The 17,537-nt window shown below is 36.7% G+C and overlaps 1 protein-coding gene across 1 annotated transcript; it reads right to left on the bottom strand.

Moving 5' to 3' along the window:
• Nucleotides 1-10,455: 10,455 nt before the first annotated feature.
• ids (iduronate 2-sulfatase) lies at nucleotides 10,456-17,398 on the bottom strand. Its single transcript, XM_043257749.1, has 8 exons — nucleotides 16,839-17,398; nucleotides 16,575-16,752; nucleotides 16,301-16,389; nucleotides 14,858-15,058; nucleotides 14,622-14,792; nucleotides 14,353-14,479; nucleotides 13,160-13,333; nucleotides 10,456-11,105 (listed from the first exon to the last, which is right to left on the bottom strand). Exons 1-8 carry the CDS (start codon nucleotides 17,037-17,039, stop codon nucleotides 10,579-10,581), a joined length of 1,668 nt encoding a protein of 555 aa, XP_043113684.1. The 5' UTR covers nucleotides 17,040-17,398; the 3' UTR covers nucleotides 10,456-10,578.
• Between the last annotated feature and the right edge of the window lie 139 nt (nucleotides 17,399-17,537).

Raw genomic sequence — 17,537 nt, 5'->3', positions numbered from 1 at the left:
GACTTAATTAATCCTACAAATATGTCTAAAGTGGTATTTAAATGCTGCGTTTCATGGTCAAGGCATTTTGTTTTTTTAATGTGGGGGCATTCGTATGTTATAGGCTTTATAATAATAATAATAATCAAACAGTGATGTAGACTAAAGGCACCGTTAACAATAAGCCGTTCAAAGAATTCACCTTCATCAAATACTTTGACTGGTCATTATTGATTTCAATTATTCAGTTCACATTCAATCAGCCTGCAAGGCCTAACGGCGGCCTATTAACACAATCAAATTAACGAAACGTTTCGGCGCGTACCAATTTAATCCTTTCGTCGTCTTCATCGCTCAATCTGCATGAAACACAAATTTCCTCTTTTAATCTGACGCCTGCGCTCTTTGCCGTTGTAATCCGACTTTGCGTTTTAAACTACTCCCAGGGAACGCGGCGTTTCTCGGAGAGCATCAAACGGCTTCATTTCGATCAGTTCATTAGATATTCAGCCACTTTTTTTTTATTTTGGAGCAAAATATATGAGGCGTTTCAGCCAGTTTCATCATTGGCTTGCTGCAATGCTGTAATTTTTACAACCCTTGTTTAAAGACAGAGAGGGTCGTTGTGCTTTAAAAGCAAGTGATGTATGACTGTTTTATCACAGTTAACTCGCTCCGGTGCCTTAACGAATTGAACTATGCCCCGGGGAAACAGTCACGCTAATTCCTCAGCCTCTTATTATTATTATCACCGCGCTTGCCATATTTTTGTCTTTTATCGTTTAGAGCTAGACGCCAGCGGTGTTCATTCCGAACTCCAAACCTCGGAGGTCATTACCAGTCCTGTTTTCCTCTCCTCCTCCTCCTCCTCCACACCGAGGATACGGCCTGACTTGGAGACTAAACAGATGGCCGTGCACCATCCAAGATGACAGCCCATCAGAGCAGATGGCAATCTAAAGGGCACCAACCTCAAGATCCACGCGGTGAGAGAGAGAGCGCGCTGCTGTCACCGGAGCGAGGCTTTACATCTCCGTACTGCAAATTATTGTGCTTTTGTTAACAGAGAGCCACCCATTCGTTACGTGTCACGAGGAGGGTCACACCCAGCAGAAGACGACAGAAGAAGTTAAAGGCTCGTTTCCTGTTAGGAAGTATCTAAAAAGTTCTGCGAAATTCTATTTCGTCCTGCACTTATTCTGTATTCTTTTAAGCCCTTGCGATGGGTGATTTAGGGAATCTGGTCTTTGCGATGCTCATATTTATAATCCTGTGGAACAGGAAGCCATGGCTAGACTTTTCATGCTCCCGGTCACCCGGTTGTGTTAAACAAATCATAATAAAGAATGAGAATATAATATTTTACTTGTATTTCTAGGGGCGACTTTATAATCTTTCAGTTGTTTTATTTCAGCGAAGGGTAGGGTAAAAGCAGAGCTGTCAAATGATCGAACGCGATTAATCGCATCCAGGGTAAAAGTTTTGGTAACACTTTATTTCGCTAATCCACTTTGAGACATTCTGCTAACAATAAGTAACTACATGTCAACTAGCAGTCATTAGAGACTGTCTGCTTATCTTCTCACGCTTTATTTTGATGGGTCCACAGCTTATTAACTATTAGACGCCATCAACAAGTATATGTCTTTATACAGAGTGGACTATCAAAAAAAAAATTAAAGTAAAATGTAACCGGTTTTAGTTTACATAATATATATGTGTGTGTGTGTGTGTGTGTACTGTGTGTATATTTGTTATGTTTATGTAAAGATACACACACGCAACATATATTTTGAAAAAATGTATTTGCATGTATAAATTTATATAATATAAAAAATTTTTTTTACTTAAATATATGCATGCTTATGCATTTGTATATATAGAAAATATACACAATGCACACATATGTATGTAACCCCTAGCCAGCAGAGGGAGCCCTCACCGGCGTTCTAGCACTACTCCTCCCTTCTTCTTCTTCTACATCCATTTCCTGTTGGGAGGCCTTTATAAACAAAGGGCCTTCGCTAACTCAATGCATAGTATTGCCAGTTCATCCGCATTACCGAGCGGTCCACCATATTGTTCCTGTTGTGTATGAGCTCTGCCTGGTAACCTTTGTTTTTGATTCCTGGCCTTATTTGCCCTCTTGCATTGTTTGCCTGATTGGACTGTGTACTGGTTTTGACCCATTGCCTGCCCGCTGACTCTGCCTCTGGATCTTTCCCTGTATTTGTTGACTCTCTGCCTGACTATCACTCTTGCCCTTATTAAACTTGAGCGCATGGATTGCAACTCAGCCTTCGCGCTTTTTACAACATATTACGTAAAAGCTTTTATTTTGAATGAAATTAATTATTTGACAGCAAAAATGTATAGTTAATCATATGTATTTATTTGTTATTTATTAAGCATATTTATATATTAATCATCATAATGTGTTAATCTCTTAAATGGACAAAAGTAAACTTGATGGTGCAAAAAAACGTTTAGTTGTTCAGTTAATTATTTTTATATGAACATTTATATGAAATTCCGGCACATTCTTGTGATTTGTATGACTGTGAATTTAAAGATATTTTGAGAAATGTCTACATGTGGGTTTTTTTAATACAATAAACGTCTGCTTGATTAACAACGTTCCTCAAAATATCCAATTTTGTGTTTCACAAAAGAAGAAAAGTCAGGTTCGATCAAAGTAAATGACAGAATTGTATATTTTTGCGCGATCCCTTCACCTTTCCTATAACATTCGCATAAAATCAGCACTCGAAACGCTTCACGCGGGTGCTTGCGTCTCAAAAACACGTTGCTGTTAAGAAAATGTTGCTGATGAGATAATCATATTTCTTTCTTCACAGACACGTCTCTTCGCCGGATGACTTTATTTCAGTTTGCATACGTTATCTGCAATCCAAGACTGTATTTGTGTTTCCTTTCACTGTGTCTCCATGGAAATAATTGCGACAGAAATGCGACATATGCCAGCTGTCACTTGAAAAGGAGGTCAAAATAGATAAATACGCTTCTTTGAAGTTAGCGCTCATTAGACCGAGATGTTCCAAGACTGATGGAGAAAGAGAGAGAGAGAGGGGGGGGGGCTGTTATTTCTGAAAAGTGACCAATAAATATGCTGTTTGATGTCATTTGGCCCGTCTTATTTTATACTAATGCGAAAGGAGCTGGGAAGACGGAGAAGGAGTTCCTCAAGAACTCCAGAGGAAAAGCCTTCAGACCGAGGGTGTGTTGAGCTAATTCGGAAGCAGCATGACTTTCTGTCTGATGTCAGGTGGCATCATTGTCATTTTTTTCGGCTGAACCCCTGTATGGCCATTAGAATGACACTTTCTCACCGTTCCCCACACAATGCTAGTCCCACAAATGGGATGTATTAAGAAGATAATGAACATCCGTCTCCCCGAACACATATTTTGCTGATGCAAGCCAACTTGCCCTGTCTCTGCGGGCTTGCTTAGCGCGATCCAACCAAGGCTCTGGCTTGTGGAGTGACATTCCTAAATGCCAGCATGGTGCCATGGGAGCATCGGGGGGAAATAATGATGGAGTACCCATGCCCGCAGGTCGGAGCAAGCTTGCCGCTGGAGTCACTCCCTGGCTGAGCCAGATGGAGGACATCAGATCCTGGACTATTATGTGCATCGCTCTGTCTCCTCGCTTTCTTTCTTTCTTTTTTTTCTTCTTCTTCTTCTTCTTGTGCTTTTTCTCTTTCTCTTGTCTGCTCATTTCCCAGCGGAGCTGCACAGTCATTAGCAGGCTCTCAGCTGCCAAACACTATTGAGCATGTGGCGGCTCCGACTTTGCAGTTCCTGCAGGAAATGGCACTAGCTATGACAACATCCTAGGTACGCGTGGTGTTGGGACGCTGTTTTGCATTGTGATGATTGCGCAAATATATTGTGTTGTGTGCTTTTTTTTTGTCCTTATCTTATTGTGCATGATTCATTGGAAAAACTTCATTGTCTTTATTATCTTTTAGCAAAATGCTTTTGACGGTGAATGCATTAGCGGTCGGTGTTTAGCTCAATGGCAGTTGCTCGGTTGGCACATAACTCCCATAGCTGTACAACTCAGTCCATTATTGTTTATAGTAGCCACAGCGGGTTTTCAACCAGTCGTTTTTAAATGGCATGTGGCAAAAATCATAATTGTCGATTATTAATCGTTTTAAAACGCCTCGTTTCAATGACTCTTTCATTTGAGAGACAATAACTTTGTGCACATGGTGCACATGGTTGTTTAAAAAATGTTTTCATTTCAGTTGGTTGCTAGGGTAGTGTAAAACGTTGCTTGATTTAGGAACAAAACCGCTTTTCTGTATATTTTCTGTATGTTTTCTGTAAGTTTTTCTGTATATTAAAAGGGAACAATTTAGCAAAAAATCCTACATATCGCAAAATTAAAAAAAATAATTTTACACTTACACAAAGTGGTTTTTCTAGTAATTACAAAGGAACAAAAAGGAAATAATGTAGAACTGCAATTAATTTTTTTTTTTTAGCATTTTTTAGCAGTTTTAGGTCGGCAAATGACAATTTTTTAATAATGTACTATAACTTTTAAGAAACATACGTGACCTCAAGTGGCTTTCCTCAGCATTAATGCATTGTTATGTACATAGCATGCTTTGCACTGCGATAGAAAAATGTAAGAAATGTCTAAAATGTTGCTTAAGTTTTGCTCATATCTGTAACTAAAACACAGTGTAAGCAAGCTAACATGCTAGAATTATGTAAATAGTTGACTAATAGTCTTTTTGATGCTTTTTTTTACTGTGATATTTTCATACCCGTTTCTGTATTTTATTAATATATCTGAGGTTATTTTATTTTTCACGTTTTGCCTTTTCCGGACGGAGAAGAGAGAGGGGTTGGATCAGAAAGGAACATTAGATGTGACTTTCTTATCTCGTTGAATATCCTGTTTCGCTGTGTAATACGTCAGATTACAGAAGCATAATTGGTTGCGAATGGTACTTCTCGTTGATTTTAAAGCTAGGGTACTGTAGCAAGATTTTTGGCGGGCTCCCATCTGTTTACCCATGCCAGTGCGCGGCACGCAGTGCGATATGATCTGGGCACATAATGGGGGTGGCACTGGCCCTGAGGGCAGACATCACTGAGCCAGCCAGCAACAGCTTCCCCACCAAGACACTTAGACCTCAGGGCCAAGAAATCTGGCCCCAATCTGACTGGCACCATTAAACTCATCTGAGACGCAGAGGCTGTGTGTGACCCCTAAAGCACAATCAGCCAAAGTGCGCAAGATGAGAATATAGTAGATGTTAGCACAGTTTGATAACCTTATAAAGCCTACTGTCTCGTATATGATAAGTAAATATGATAATAAGATAAGCCTCTGAATTTATCATGTGCCCATATGTATATATATATATTAGTGCTGTCGAATGATTAATTGCAATTAATCACATTCAAAATAAGTTTTTATTTACATATGCATGTGTTTATTATATATATATAAATACAAACACATGCATGTACATATTTAAGAACATTATGATTGTTATATGTGTATATATATATATATATATATATATATATATATATATATATACATATAATTTATATATATATATATATATATATATATATATATATATATACCTACATTATATATAATGTGTGTATGTATATATATATATATATATATATATATATATATATATATATATATAAGATCACGCATGACACATTATAAGAGCCGTAACATTAAAAATGTGATAATATGAATAATAATAAAGATAATAAAAATGCTATAATACATACATAATGTATTTTGATATAATGTATATATTAATATCATTCACAATAACTGTTGTTATTATTAATACTTTTATTATTATTTGATTAATTTACAGTGTAGAAATGTAACGGCACACTTCTTTTCAACAAGCCACATGATCTGAAGCATTATGACGCGTCGTACCCTGAATTTAAACGCGCTTAATGGTTTGTTTAAGTCTTTAACCTCAGTGTGAGCAAGAGTAATTGTTATTTCTGTTATAATAGTTATAATATAACCGTTAACTATGCTCTGGTTTTTGGTGGGATTAATTCAGTTCAGTCTGTCCCCTCTGACCCCCGAGCTGATAAACATCATTACACAGTTCCAAGTAAGCAAACGAGGTGCTCGGATTCTGAGGTTCTTGTAAATCAGTTTGTTTTGCTGGCTGTTTGCGAGTCTTGTCAGACCATCAGATCTCTGGAGACGGTCCTCTAAAGAATCTCCAAGTTCATTACAAAAGCGCTCATATGCACAAATCTAATTGCGAAAGTAATGGGTCACAGACTGTTTCGTAATACAGTCCAGCTGTCTTTTATAGCTCCCACGTCAGTGCTACGGCAAGCATGGCATTGTTGCTTTTCATCCCGGACCATGTGGTTGGGGATGGATTTCCAACAAGTCTGGTTGTTTCCAGAGGTCACGGTGGGAGATTTAACTTCGTCAGACTGGCAAAACCGAATGCCATGTTGGAACTTGTAAAACAACAGGTACTACAGCGGGGCCGCTTAAAAAAATAATGGTTTCAATCTGTTGATTCAAATACAAAAATGCGCAGAGTAGCAGTTTTTGTTTTGAATGAATCAACTGTGATTAACAGTGCGATTATAGTGCAGCTTAAAATGAATAATTGTACAGAAAAATTATTTATTCTCATTCTAGGCAAAAAGCAGAACCTGAATAACCAAAAGAACAGATTAAAATGTATTTGTTTTCTATAATAATAATAATAATAGTGCAACATTTGTGTGACTATTTACGTATTTATTTTTTGATGAATAAATTAGTATTATTTTCTTTTAAATGCGATGGACAATAATTACTACAGAACTATAGTGGTTTTTGCTCTTGTACATCCATTTTTTTTTAGTTGTTGTTGTTTTTAGCTGACCACAACTTTAGCCACTGTAAATTTGGAAAAAATAAAATAAAATTGCAACAATTTAAACAACAAAAAAATCCACCATCAAACACCCAGCCATTATCACCAGGCATAATTACTCACGTTCACACTCTGCTTATGGAAATCAATGTTTATTATCCGGAGCAGTGATCCCTAACCATGTGTGCATTGATTCTGTGTTTGAAATCACCCAACATAATGGAGTTAATACAAACCATTTATCATCACCCGCTCTGATTCTGTTTCAAGACGATTGTGTTTTTGGCTAGTCTTATGTTAGGTAACCTGTGTTAAAATAAAACATAGTCCATAATACATACATATATATTTTTTTAATTGACAGTACGTAACTCCTCTTGAACATTCTTTTCAACATTAGAGGCGACTAATGCGCTCACACTTCAAGAGACTGAGCGTGTTGCACTGTCCCAATATACTCACTGGTTCTTTGCTTAGTAGCGAAAAGAAATTAAAAATTGATATCGGGTAAAATCTACAATCTCCCAGTTCGTTTTCGCGATTCCATGGCTGCGAAACGCTTCGTTTTCTATCAACTGGCAACCCAGGGAGTTGGTAAATTGGCAATGGGACAGAAAATGCGCATTTCAGAGCGAAATATCTGGCTGTAGCATGGTTTCGTGAAGAAACGAGCATGTGAAACTGCAGTTTAACGATATTTTAATGCATCATTTTTTATGAGAATCCATACTCGGTCCACGTTGATGAAAGCGCCCTTTACAAGAATGCACAAGTACCGCACGCTTTGCTCATTATAAGAAAAAAAAAACACGAAACACCTGAGAAAACAGCAGTTAGGAAACATTTAAACGATATGAATTCGTCTGCGGTTCACCGGTATCATGTCGACAGATGCAACAGGTAATGAGAACTGTTGTGATTATAAAGCATGTTTGAGACGTTATAACGCGCTTCTTTCTGGTCCTCCAACCTGATTGGCTGAGAGGAGCGCAACAGTTTCCCGTTAACGAGCTCCAGCTGTTTCACCGTTTGTATCACTCCGCAAAGAGCGTCCTCGCGGATGCCTTAAATTAATATTAATAACAGCCTACTGTTTTTGTGTGACACAGTGTAGCCTTTACAGATGTTTTAGGCAAAAAAAGTACGTTTTTAAAACTCAAATATGCAGTTCGTTAAGTTATTTTAATTATTCGTGCATGGTCCGAAGAGCCATGCTGTCCTCCAACAAATACGTCGGTGTGGGTCGTCTGCACAAATCCTACAGGACCCATCAAAACGTATACTCCTATTAGTTATGATTTTGCAGGTTTTTTGTAACGCGTAGGTTTAGGTGCGGTCATTCGTATGAATCACGCTCAATAGTAATTGTTGTATAAATGCGATATAATACTTGTAGCCGTGAAATATTGCTATATATCGGCACACTGCGATTACCTACGACTGAACAACATCACATCCGTGCCATATCTCGCGACTGCTAATATTGACAGTACAGATTTGGCTTGACGAGACTAGTTTCAATGAATCCAATGAATTTTATATTAATATGAACATCTTTCAGAGTAAAATCCATCTAGGTGATGTCACAGACCAGTCAGCCAGTAGTGTTTTTTTATTACGTTTGATTGTAAACTATAAGCTGACAATAAAAATTGATTAATACTCGGAAATTCTTACACGCAGCCCCTTTAAGAGACGCGTTTCCTGATTGTTTTAATTAGGTAAAGACTTTGCAAGCAACACAATCAGCTGGTAGACAAAAGCAAAGCTACTTCAGTATAAGCAATTAAAATATCAGCTTCAATCAGCCTGTGGATCCTTCTCCGACTGCCCTGACCTTGCTTTTAGTCGACAAGAGAGAGAGAAAAAAGAGACAGCAGTGGAATTTTCCGGACCAGCTGGCAATGAAGCCTGTCTGCTGAAGCTGAATATATTGGCGGTCCCAAAGGATCCCCTCACTATAACACTCCTGCCGCACTCTTATAAGAACACACTTGAAAAGGGACACGCGCGCAGGCACACAAACGACGCGCTTGCTTTGTTTTGTTGTTTTTTTTCCCCTTTTGAGGCAAAGCGAAAAAATACATTTGTGTTGCCACATAAATATTGAATACGTTCCTTCAAAAATAATTCATACTCTGCAGGAGTAAACAATGCGGCATCCAGCGCGAAAGAGCGCGGCGCATCCAAAATAAACCTGAAAAGAGAAAGCGGGTGAGGCGCGTTTAAAATGCAGGCGCGCGGCACGAAAAGCGCGCGCGGCGGGCTGACGTCACGGCGCGCGAGCCCACCCCCACCCCCCCTTTTTAACGTCGGCTGAAACATTCATCAGCGTTAAACTATTCTCTGAGGTGTATCCGGGCAACATCATTTGCAAGTTTTCGCGTTTAAGCATCTAATTACCTTGGCAACGGTGCAGAGGGAGCGCACGACTTGAAATTCTATATTTAAGTTGATTTTCATCACGCTGCCTGGGAAAACAAGAGCTTAGCGCTGGCAGAGTCTCCGTCGGCCTCCAAGACAAAATACAATTACGACTTAGTGACCTGATAAATTGCTAAAGCAGAGTGTTGTCTGAGCCGAGCTTTCTGTTTCTCGGAGACTTGAATTAAACTCGTTTCTCGCTTAAGTCGACGTTACGTCATTTCCACGTATCACGTTCTGAGGGGAAATAAGGAAATTAAGTCCAGCGGGCTTTTTTTTAAGACACCACCTCAAATATATTCAATAAGAGCGCTACGGGATGCGATAATATGCCTTTTTATTTGATTCAATTTTTTATTAAAAAAGTGCCGCGCAAGTTTATTTTATTAGAGCATTATGAGGCACGTGATTCATTAAATAAAGCAAACAAAATTAATCGGTCCAAAAAAATCTTTTGCGGCAATAATTTGAGAGTGAGGAGCTAAAGGAATCGTTATGATTAAAATAGGATTAACAACTGTTGGTACAAAAGAGGTGATAATTGTCTTTACGAGCTATGCAACACTGCTTAAAACACATCAAAATGTAACTGAACCTCACAAAATATGTCCTGGCCACATGTCAAAAAAACTTCAGAAGACGACTTTTTTTTTTTTTTTAAGAAAACGTAAGCATTTTTGCCTTGTGGAATCATTACATTTTAACCCAAACTCTTAATTTTAATTTAATTTTAGAATTTTTTTATTTATTAAATTATATAAATTATTATATAATTATTATATATTAAATTTAATAAATTAGAATTACTGTTAGTAAAAACATTATAATGATTTATTCAAATCAAATCAAAATAATTGTGTTATGCTCCCTAATAATATATTCGGATAAAAAAAAACCCTAAAACATATTAACGTATCTTTAGTAATAATAATTTTGCCATTATTTAATTCTAATTAAATTTTTCTTAGCGCCAAATACATTTTTAATGAAATCAGACTAAATTAAAGGTATAATAATAAATAATATTTTCACATTACAGTCACGAGAGTGCAAGATTTTTAGAATTGTGATCATGAGAATTCTGAGGTAGAATGCAAAAAAAAAAAAAAAAAAAAAAAAAAATAGGCTTTACGCAAAATGCAACGTTTTTTAATTCTCCCTTCATTTTTTGCTGAAGTACGACCAGTCACGTTTGTCTGGTTTCATAACATTCATTCGTGTTCCCTTTTCACATCATGGCAAGCTAAAAAAAAAAATCACAGAATCCTTTTTGATTTCACCCCGCTGCTGAGATACATTACATGATGCTTTAAACTCTCTGTCCACGACGGCAGCATGCCGAGCTTCCGCAAGACCGTAGCGCGGTCGAATTCGTCAAACACGTTATTGTCCTGTCCCGGATCTTCGGCCAGGAGGTACATTTCTCCCGCGTGGATGTCCGTCATGTTGGGCTGGCAGCGGCCGGGGTCGAAGCCCACCCATAGGGTGTAGCGGTAGTCGGTGGAGCGGATGGAGTAGCCCATGATTCGGATGTCGGCGAGGTCAGGCAGGTCCGAGTTCTCCTGGATGGAGTCGGAGGGTCGAGGGTACTGGCTGAATGAGTATGCTTCTCTTTTGATCTCTCTCTCCGAGTTGCGGATGAAACGGGCCAGGTTTGAGCCTTCGGTGCAGAGCTCGATCTTAAAGGATGAGGACGGGCAGTGGTTCGGAGGACGTAACCCAGCCAGGTGTGATAGTGTGGGGAAGACATCCACCAGCTCCACCACGCTCTCAACTACTCCACCTGAAAAGATGTACAGAGAGATACAAAAGCATTCAAAAACTAATATATATATAAAATCACTTTATAAGGTGTTAATATTAACATTAGTATTAAATCAACATGAACAAACAATGCATTTATTACCCTATTTATTATTCTATGTTAACGTTAATGAATGAAAATACAGTTGAGCATTGTTACTAATGGTCACAAACACAATTTGTGATTTTATAATGCATTAGTAAATGCTGAATAGAAGTATTGTTCAGTCTTGGATCCCGTTGACTAATGTTGTTAACTAATGAACCTTATAGTAATGGTTTTACACACATATAAACACACACAATATATATATATATATATATATATATATATATATATATATATATATATATATATACACATATGAAAATGTGAATGGTTTCTTTTCCATCATTTTTCCAAACATTTTACATTCATGTTGTCTAACCGCATCACGCTTGATGTAAACAGAGCTTTAGCTTGGCCGGATTCCCCCAACCCCCCAACCTCAAAAGACCACCCACACTGCAGCATTTTTTTAAGTGTATTTTCCCATTCATTTTCACCATAGGCATTTGAATACAATCTTAAATATTTTAAAGCCAGGAACTTAATCGACCGTTTTTAAAATGAGTCAAGGCTTTTAAAAATTGGAAAAGACAGAGAAAGCATACAAGACTGTGTACCAAACTTCTTTTATGAGGGAACAAACTACCTGTCCCATAAAGCACTGATGCAGTTATATCCGAAACTACGCTACAATATAACACAGCGCATATGACATCAATTATTTAATTTTTATGTCTAATTTAGGTATAAATTATAATTTTATGCTAATTGTCAATAATATTTATAGATTAAATAGGATTAGTTTTTTTAAGAAGTCTCTCATGTGCGATAATAATTAGTGCTGTCCAATGATTAATTGTATACAGGAAGGTTTTTGTTTGAATAATATGAAAAAAAGTAAAATATATATTAAATAAAAATGTTATATATATATATATATATATATATATATATATATATATATATATATATATATATACACACAAAATAAAGATACACAGAACACATACATATATTATGTAAAAATGACGTTCATTTTGGATGCAATTAATCATTTGACAGAACTAATTATATTTTAAAATATAATTTATTCTTGTGATGCAAGTTAAATTTTCAGCATCATTTATTCCGATCTTCAGTGTCACATGATCCTTCAGAAATCATGCTGATATGCTGCTCAAAAAACATTTATATTATCTTTGCTGAAATTGTTGTCTACAAATATTTTTTGATAAAGTAAATCATAAAAATAAAGCAGAATCCTGTTGGTGTGTGTGTGTATGTATGTATATATATATATACACACACACACATTTTCACAGAAGACATATTAGATACCCAAAGGGCTCAGGGCAGGTATTTTTTAAACTTTATACATTAGTGCTAAAACAAGTCTAAACTAATGTTTTTATTTTAAATGGAACCCAAGCGTCACTCTAAAATCCAGCATAAAATGCAAACAAACGAGCACGAAACCCTCACACTGAATTCAGCCACTATTCTCTTAGGTAAAAGGCACCAGTTTAGAAATTTCCATGAAATTTACCGATACGGTTACTGAATATAGCGCAGTTCATTAGAGCAACAACAAGCAACAATACAGAGCCCACTGTGAGAGCAATAACTCTCAGGACTTATTAGCTTCTCTGTGCTGTGGCATTATCATTACAGTCATTACTCCGGCTGCTTACGCTGGGTGTTTTCTAAAGATTGCCACAAATGTGCACTCGAGAGCTGAAAGAAAGAAAACCATGAGCAGACGCATGTGCTCAACGGTACGCTCTCGGCCGAACCTTCACGCACTGCACAAAAAAAACACTGAAGCAAAATAAGAATCAAAGCTCTAAATGGGCCGACGCTTCAGCCATGACGTCTTTTCCAGAGAGTTGATATCACGCGCTCGAGTGACTTCGGTCGGAGTCTCAGAATCTCGTGAAGGATCCTGCCGGCTTCGCGTGTTGACGGCCGCTCTGAGTCACATTTACCTCTGCCAAACGGCTCCCGAGTGCCCCGAAACACGTCGATGAAGGGGAGCGTCTTCTCCCCAGGCCGAGGGAAAGGTGAGGTCACACCTGGCTTGTACACGATCAATGGCACTCGGGTGGCCACATCAAAGTTGCTGTATTTGGCCCACTCGCCGTGTTCTCCTAATGACCAACCTAAGAGAGAGAGAGAGAGTTAACCGTGAGAAAACTACGCAGAGTCACACAGAACGATCATTTCTTTGCTGGCTGTTTCTTTGATTTAAGGCACGATGTAAATGTGAAGAAACTTTAAACTGAGGTAGCAGGTTTGTAATTTAAGACTCTTAACAAAGTACAAAAAAAAAAAAAAAAGTTTAAAAATTTTTTATCATACAAGATCATACAATTTTATTAAATTTGTACATTATTTCTATGATTGTTTTTTAGTTTATGTTTTTAAATAATGCAATGAATTAAGCTGCTCTTTATAGTAATGCTGTAATTTAATAAATTAAATTATTATTTGAATGAATGTAAAAATATATGTAAAATATATATATATATATATATATATATATATATATATTTTTTTTTATATATATATATTTTTATATATATATATTTATTATTTCAATGCATGCTGTGTGTTGTTTTTATATATATATATATATATATATATATATATATATATATATATATATATATATATATATATATAAAATACAAAATGATATTTTATATAGTATCTTATAATCTTAAATAAAATACATTATTTATATATTTCTATATTTATTTTGTTTTTTGTTAATGTAGCCATTGTTAAAATTCTTTGAATTGCAATAAAATAAATTTTTGCTTTTTGTCATTTCGATTCATAATATTAGATATTATAATATACATATATACACATACACACTCACACATACACTTTTATGTATAAAGCCCCTAAATGCACTGCATGAATGTATGCATTATAACAAAGAGAAAAACACGTGAGCTATAGCACAATCTTAACTGACAATTCAAAATGCAATTATGCTAAATGAAACAAAAAAGTGACAGCATCATTTCTAAGAAGAACTTTACATGATGTGAATTCAAAATAATATGAAAACCCACAGACCACCGAAAACCTGGCCTACATTATAAACCAATGCTTCAATACTGCCACCCAATGGATGTAACATTTAATAACAAGCAGAACGGACACGAACCGTGATCTGAGCTGAAAACCACTATAGTGTCCCTGGCGAGGCCCAAATCATCAAGAGCCTGCAGAACTTTTCCGACTTGAGCATCCACGTATGACACAGAGGCGAAGTAGTGCTGTCGGATCTGAAGCTGACGAATGAGAAGAAAACACAAATCCCTTTAAGGTACGACCAAACTTCACCGAAACCAAATTACGACTCCATACAAAGGCTTCAAAACATCCAACGTAAATGGCATACAAAGAGCGAACACTGCATTATTGCATGTGCACCTGAAAGTCTTTAGGAATGGGGCCGTAAGGAAAGCTCAGGTTCAACGCCTGAACATCTTCCCTCTTGCGGACGTCAGTCCAGGGGTTGTAGGCCACATTAGGAAGTTTCTTAGGAACATCTGGGTCCGGAGCCGGCGTCATGCTCTCGATGGGATAGAGCTTTAGGTACTCCTATAAAAAAAAAATGCAGTGTTTTCCAGATTTACCGACTTAACAGGTGCTGGTAAAGCGCTTACCCGTGGGATTCTGAAAGGAATGTGTGGCTTATAGAAGCCAACGGCCAGGAAGAACGGATGGTGAGAGTCCTTCACAGACTTCAGGAGGCGGACGGCCTCTGCTGTGTTCTCCATGTCGGGAAGGGTTCCTAGAGGCATCTCAGACACGTCCACGGCACACAGTAGATTACTGTGTAGGGTGCCATCTTTATCTTTGCAAACCTGAAGATGAACATGAGACACTTGGAAATAAACATTACAGTCATTTAGATATCCACTTGTACTTGTGTATTTACTCAACTTCTTTATGTTTAAACTTTAACTAAAACCTCGCTTTAACTTCGGTCTTTTTTGTTATTATTATTGATTTATTTATTTATTTAATCAGATTTTGGAAACCAAAGAAGCTCTCAAATAATTATGAGACGGACTAACCAGCAGGTGTCAGAATAGTATAAAGTGTGAGAGATATCAGACGGTGGAAAATGGGCCACAGGAGGATTTAATTGTTGTTAGATAAATGTTATTTTAAATGATCATTAGTGCATTAAAACAATCTAGCTTAATAAAAAATAAATCATGCAATGTTTAAATGTTAATTAAAATGGCCCTATGTAAAAATATAAAAGAACATACAGTTTTTGAAATGAATTGTTTCATTATATATTAATATAACAAAAAAAGTAAAATAAAATTAAAAATTCATTAATTAATTAATATATATATATATATATATTTATTTAATATTTAATTTTAGGTTCAAGAGACCATACTCATGAATCAATATTTAGTTCTAAATGTTAACAAACTTGCAATATGATACTAGAAATTCAGCTTTGCCAAAAAAAGAATAAACAGCTTTTTTAAATATATTCAAACAGATAAATTGGACAAATATTTTACATAATTACTGTATTTTTATAGAGTATAATTACTATATTTGCTATATTTTTGTTCAAATAAATGCAGAATTGTTTAGAAGAACAAACTTATTTTAAAAGCATTAAATGTTGGGTTTTTTCCTAATGTTCAAAAATGTTTTTATTGTGTTTTATTGAGATAGTCAGCTAGTATTTTTTTCTTTTGTTATTTTTAATTCATCAAAATAACCCAAATTCAATCTGACTGAGATTAACTGCATGAAAAAAATGAAAAAAAAAGTTGATTTTAGAAAATTGTTGAACATGAACTCTCCGTATGATCTAAAACTTTTGCACGAAATATTATATAAATGGCCTTGGAATGTTGCGTTGGACATCCGAACCTAAAATTAAATAAAAAATCCCAACCCATAAATAAATCCCAGATATAAACCCGGATCCATACACCTGATTGCTAGGACAGGTATGGCTTTACCAAGAGACATTTAAACAACACGGCTCGGGTTTGAAAGCACACACACACACACACACACACACAGAGGAGGTGTGTATGCACGCATCCACTCAAACTCACAACACTGACCTTCCTCTTTTCGTATTTAAAAGAGGGTGGATGATACGGCGGTACAGACCAGCTGTACGGGTAATCATCCGAGTGGTTGGAGGCAATGCCTTGAGGACGAGCACGTGAAAGAGAAACATTATTAGCTCATCAAACAAGACGGTTAACACACAAAAGGATTATGGGGCATCCAAAAGCAAATGCCCAGGTCATCTTTCACATCAAAAACGAAAGGGCATAGCGAGTTTTTTGCATTGTGAGATGATCATATGCATGCATCAGGTGGACTAGTTACCAGGATGGAAGACTTTGCCAACTGATAAAGTGGTGTATCCGTTAGACTTGAAGTACTGAGGAAGCGTAGTGTAGTTCCCTGCATGCACTCTCCAGTAGGAGTTAAAATCATACAGCTTTGTGGTGTCCGGTCTTCGACTTGTTAGGAAAGACACCCTACTGGGTCCACACACAGCTTGCTTTAAAAGAACATAGCATAAATGTATAACATAAAGCTCTACGTAGCACGCATCATGCATGTTTGTGTTTCTGGTGAGCAACATACCTGTGCATAGGCGTTATGAAACACTGTGCTCACTGAGGCAAGTTGGTCGACGTTTGGTGACTTGACCACCGGGTCAGAGTAGCAGCCTAAAGCCGGTCTCAAATCATCTGCTATTAAGTACAAAACGTTGAACTGTTTGCTTTCTACTGCAAAAAAAACTGATTCCAAAACGTGTAAAGTCAAAATGATGTTTACAAGCATTGTTTATATGGTTATATGGTTATATAGTTTAAATTCAGTACTATCGCATCAGCATCTTCACTTTATAACAAATAAAGCCATTCCAGTGTTTTGCTTCCTGGTTTTCATAGACTGACAGTGATAGGTGGGTTTGCCCTTAAAGACGCAGTACACTTTTTCTGTAGTCTGTTTATACAGTACGTCGTTCTGCTGGTCCAAAAAAAACTTTTTGAATTTGTTTCAATGAATAATTAATATACAGCGATACACGGTGTTAAAACAAATGATTCTTTTGTTCTTATTAATGAATCGACTCGTTCCCGCATGAATCACTCTTACGAGTCGGATCTTTTCACTGAACCGATTACCGAGCAAATGACAATATTTGAATTATAAAATACGATATAATAATATTATTATGAGCAATACTTTTCGTGATAATAGGCACTCGTGTGCAGTGGTTACTGAATTCATAAGACGTTAATGTTTGCTTTCATTTCGCAACGTTTAGTTATGACA

This window comes from Puntigrus tetrazona, chromosome 14, assembly GCF_018831695.1.
Source record: "Puntigrus tetrazona isolate hp1 chromosome 14, ASM1883169v1, whole genome shotgun sequence".
Classification (NCBI taxonomy): Eukaryota; Metazoa; Chordata; class Actinopteri; order Cypriniformes; family Cyprinidae; genus Puntigrus; species Puntigrus tetrazona.
The sequence above is the reverse complement of the archived record's forward strand: the minus strand, read 5'-3'. Positions and strand labels throughout refer to the sequence as shown.

What these genes read in the sequence shown, in the direction of transcription:
- ids (XM_043257749.1), bottom strand. Translation starts at nt 17,039, where the DNA reads ATGCTTGTAAACATCATTTTGACTTTACACGTTTTGGAATCAGTTTTT. An exon ending in TTCATAACGCCTATGCACAG is followed by an intron (nt 16,753 to 16,838) that starts GTATGTTGCTCA and finishes GTTCTTTTAAAG; the next exon opens with CAAGCTGTGTGTGGACCCAG. An exon ending in TGGCAAAGTCTTCCATCCTG is followed by an intron (nt 16,390 to 16,574) that starts GTAACTAGTCCA and finishes CTCGTCCTCAAG; the next exon opens with GCATTGCCTCCAACCACTCG.